At 40.8% G+C, this 5,000-nt stretch overlaps 1 protein-coding gene across 1 annotated transcript in view; it reads right to left on the bottom strand.

Annotated features, from left to right (window-relative positions):
- Positions 1 to 5,000, bottom strand: part of ddb2 (damage-specific DNA binding protein 2) — a 25,428-nt gene that overhangs the window by 7,166 nt on the left and 13,262 nt on the right. The window contains exons 8-9 of the mRNA XM_020925490.2: positions 3,272 to 3,427; positions 156 to 201 (exon numbers count right to left, since the gene is read on the bottom strand). Of these exons, the coding sequence (XP_020781149.1) occupies positions 156 to 201; positions 3,272 to 3,427 (202 nt within the window). The remainder of the gene's footprint in view (positions 1 to 155; positions 202 to 3,271; positions 3,428 to 5,000) is intronic.

The following is a 5,000-nucleotide window of genomic DNA, read 5'->3' as shown; positions in this document are numbered from 1 at the left end:
GATGTGTGTGTGTGTGTGTGTGTGTGTGTGTGTGTGATGTGTGTGATGTGTGTGTGTGTGTGTGTGTGTGTGTGTGTGTGTTCGTTCACAGAAGCGACTTCAGTTTAAACTTGTTTATTTGATTTATTTGTTTTAAATATTAGAGTCAGACTCACCCATCCCAGATCCGATCACGTCTCCCAAACGATTAAACTTATTCACCTGCAAATTCACACACAAAAACATTAACGGCTTCACTTAAAGCTGCACCGTGTCACTTTTCTGCCGGAGTGTCCGTCAGACGCTTTTCTCCATGGAGACGCTTTTACTGTCCTGTCTGGAATGTTCCGCAGTGTGGCATTAAACAGAAACCAAACAGATGCAGCTACAGGTCAGATCTGTGGAGAGGCGACCCCGCTCACAGTCTAGAGATGCGCGGATTGCGGTTACAACCGCGGGTCGGGCGGATGACGTGACGAAAAATTATATTTTAATTAAATTCGGGCGGGTGGCGGTTTAACTACTAAAAAAAAAAAAAAAAAAGTTCTTGTTAGTATTGTTACGTACATGTGAAAAGACGAGTGTCATTGTCTGTGTTTGTAGTATGAAGTGTTCGTCATGTCCTTAATTAGCCCATTTGACCTCGTTTTTATGTTCTGAAGGTTCAGGTTGTCGGGTTATTGATGCCTAAGGTTTACGAGGCACATTTTATATGCAGTTTATTTTATTATTTCTAATTTATTTCAGCTGTTTGCCAACACATAAGTGGCTATAGGGACATATCAATATCAGTTATATTTTAAAACACGCAGACATTATAGCGTCGACTGCCACTCGGGGGATTTAAAACTTAAAGAAAGACCGATGGACTGAGGCTATGACTTTGAAATAACATCGGGCGATGGCAGAATGTTCAGAATGTAACAACATCCAACACGAAGGCAAGAAGGTTCAAAAACAGCCTCGTCGGAAAACGTTGTCAGTTAATTAGCTGCGCAAGAAAACCAGGTAAGTCCGGGTTTGTTACGGACAATTAAGAATGTGAACAAACACGCTGAGCCAATGTTGGAATGAATGAGCTGTAGTTTGCATTTTTATCGAGGCTCCTTAGTTTGTTTGCTGTATGATTGTTCTAAAATCTCAAATCAATGGGCGGATGGCGGCGGGGGCGGTTTTGAAAACCTTCGGTGCAAAATGGACAGCGGGCGGATGATGAGTTTTGTGTCGCGGTTGCGGATGAAAAAATAGCCCATCCACACGTCTCTAACACAGTCACAGTGTTTGTTTTTATACGGATTTTGGAGCTTTAAATCCTCCTGTGATTGAAAAACTGTAAAGTGGATCTGTTTAAAGTCACACTGCGGAACATTCCAGACAGATCAGTGACGTCTCCGTAGAAACAAGCAGGTGACGGACCCTCCTCCAGAAAAGGTCCTGTATGACTCTGTTCTGTTCTGTTGTTTCCTGGAGTTTTTTTGTGTTTTGTTTCATTCACATGTTTAACTCATAAACACTCTGTTCCACCTTGTGATGTCATCACGCTCACACACTGCACCGAACGACAGAGGGAAAGAGAAACACAGGACTACATCATACTATAATACTCCCTACAACTGCACAACAACTCACCCTTATGTCACAGATAATACTCCCTACAACTGTACAACAACTCACCCTTATGTAACAGATAATACTCCCTACAACTGTACAACTCACTCTTATGTAACAGATAATACTCCCTACAACTGTACAACAACTCACCCTTATGTAACAGATAATACTCCCTACAACTGTACAACTCACTCTTATGTAACAGATAATACTCCCTACAAATGTACAACAACTCACCCTTATGTAACAGATAATACTCCCTACAACTGTACAACTCACTCTTATGTAACAGATAATACTCCCTACAACTGTACAACAACTCACCCTTATGTCACAGATAATACTCCCTACAACTGTACAACAACTCACCCTTATGTCACAGATAATACTCCCTACAACTGTACAACAACTCACCCTTATGTCACAGATAATACTCCCTACAACTGTACAACAACTCACCCTTATGTCACAGATAATACTCCCTACAACTGTACAACTCACCCTTATGTAACAGATAATACTCCCTACAACTGTACAACTCACCCTTATGTAACAGATAATACTCCCTACAACTGTACAACAACTCACCCTTATGTCACAGATAATACTCCCTACAACTGTACAACAACTCACCCTTATGTCACAGATAATACTCCCTACAACTGTACAACAACTCACCCTTATGTCACAGATAATACTCCCTACAACTGTACAACAACTCACCCTTATGTAACAGATAATACTCCCTACAACTGTACAACAACTCACCCTTATGTCACAGATAATACTCCCTACAACTGTACAACTCACCCTTATGTAACAGATAATACTCCCTACAACTGTACAACTCACTCTTATGTCACAGATAATACTCCCTACAACTGTACAACTCACTCTTATGTAACAGATAATACTCCCTACAACTGTACAACTCACTCTTATGTAACAGATAATACTCCCTACAACTGTACAACTCACTCTTATGTCACAGATAATACTCCCTACAAATGTACAACAACTCACCCTTATGTAACAGATAATACTCCCTACAACTGTACAACAACTCATCCTTATGTCACAGATAATACTCCCTACAACTGTACAACTCACTCTTATGTAACAGATAATACTCCCTACAACTGTACAACTCACTCTTATGTAACAGATAATACTCCCTACAACTGTACAACTCACCCTTATGTAACAGATAATACTCCCTACAACTGTACAACAACTCACCCTTATGTAACAGATAATACTCCCTACAAATGTACAACTCACCCTTGTAACAGATAATACTCCCTATGTACAACTCACCCTTATGTAACAGATAATACTCCCTACAAATGTACAACAACTCACCCTTATGTAACAGATAATACTCCCTACAACTGTACAACAACTCACCCTTATGTAACAGATAATACTCCCTACAACTGTACAACAACTCACCCTTATGTCACAGATAATACTCCCTACAACTGCACACACCTTCACTAGAATCATTTGGATCATTTCAGTTGTGGAGTTGTTGATCTCGACTAAACTAAAGGGAAAAGGAGCTGTTCACTTGATGACATCACGAGGTGGAACAGAGTGTTTGGAGTTTTGCAGAGGAAACAGACTCAGGAGTGTTTTTCAGAGTGAACAGAGTTAAACTGTTGTGGTGTTTCAGACTCACAGACTTGATCCCGGGCGCAGACGGGTCGTACAGCTGACACACCAGCTCTGCGGAGTTGGCGTCGTAGATGTCGATGGTCCTGAGGGTGCCCGGGCACACGCGCCCGTCCGGGTAACGCCCCACCACCATCAGGTCGTAGGTCGGGTGCCACGTGGCCTGAGCCCAGAAAACACAAACAACAAAACACAAACGAGACGGGAGAAAGTGAGAATGAGTTTGACTGAAACACGAGACGAGAAGAGAGAAAAGAGACGAGAGAAAAGAGACAAGAGAAAAAGAGACGAGAGAAAAGAGACGAGAGAAAAGAGACGAGAGAAAAAGAGAGAAAAGAGACGAGAGAAAAGAGACGAGAGAAAGAGACAAAGAGAGAGAAAAAGAGAGAAAGAGACAGAGAGAGAGAGAAAAGAGACGAGAGAGAGAGAGAAAGAGAGAGAGAAAAGAGACGAGAGAAAAAGAGACGAGAGAAAAGAGACGAGAGAAAAAGAGAGAAAAGAGACGAGAGAAAAGAGACGAGAGAAAAGAGAGAAGAAGAGAGAGAGAAAAGAGACGAGAGAAAAGAGACGAGAGAAAAAGACGAGAGAAAGAGAGAAAGAGACAAAGAGAGAGAGAAAAGAGACGAGAGAAAAAGAGAGAAAAGAGACGAGAAAAGAGACGAGAGAAAAAAAGAGAGAGAGAAAAGAGACGAGAGAAAAAAGAGAGAAAAGAGAGAGAAAAAGAGAGAGAAAAAGAGACGAGAGAAAAAGAGACGAGAGAAAAAAAGAGAAAAGAGACGAGAGAAAGAGAGAGAAAAGAGACGAGAGAAAAAGAGACGAGAGAAAAAGAGACGAGAGAAAAAGAGAGAAAAGAGACGAGAGAAAAAGAGACGAGAGAAAAAGAGACGAAAAGAGAGAGAAAAGAAGAGAGAAAAGAGACGAGAGAAAGAGAGAAAGAGAGAGAAAAAAGAGAGAAAAGAGACAGAGAGAGAAAAGAGACAGAGAGAGAGAAAAGTGACGAGAGAAAAAGAGAGAAAGAAAAGAGACGAGAGAAAAAGAGACGAGAGAAAAAGAGACGAGAGAAAAAAGAGAGAGAAAAAGAGAGAAAAGAGACGAGAGAAAAAGAGAGAAAAGAGACGAGAGAAAAGAGACGAGAGAAAAAGAGAGAAAAGAGACGAGAGAGAGAGAAAAAGAGACGAGAGAAAAAGAGACGAGAGAAAAGTGACGAGAGAAAAAGAGAGAAAAGAGACGAGAGAAAAGAGACGAGAGAAAAAGAGAGAAAAGAGACGAGAGAAAAGAGACGAGAGAGAAAAGAGAGAGAAAGAGAGAGAAGAGAAGAGAAAAGAGACAAGAGAAAAAGAGAGAAAAGAGACGAGAAAAAGAGACGAGAGAAAAAGAGAGAAAAGAGACGAGAGAAAAGAGACGAGAGAAAAGAGACGAGAGAAAAAGAGACGAGAGAAAAAGAGAGAAAAGAGACGAGAAAAAAAGAGAGAAAAGAGACGAGAGAAAAGAGACGAGAGAAAAGAGACGAGAGAAAAGAGACGAGAGAAAAAGAGACGAGAAAAAAGAGAGAAAAGAGACGAGATAAAAAGAGACGAGAGAAAAAGAGACGAGAGAAAAGAGAGAGAAAGAGACGAGAGAAAAGAGACAGAAAAGAGAGAGAGAAAAAAAGAGAAAAGAGACGAGAGAAAAGAGACGAGAGAAAAAAAGAGAAAAGAGACGAGAGAAAAAGAGAGAAAAGAGACGAGATAAAAAGA

Source organism: Boleophthalmus pectinirostris, unplaced genomic scaffold (assembly GCF_026225935.1).
Source record: "Boleophthalmus pectinirostris isolate CB_2022bp ecotype Guang Dong unplaced genomic scaffold, ASM2622593v1 HiC_scaffold_2, whole genome shotgun sequence".
NCBI classification, from domain to species: Eukaryota; Metazoa; Chordata; class Actinopteri; order Gobiiformes; family Gobiidae; genus Boleophthalmus; species Boleophthalmus pectinirostris.
The sequence above is the reverse complement of the archived record's forward strand: the minus strand, read 5'-3'. Positions and strand labels throughout refer to the sequence as shown.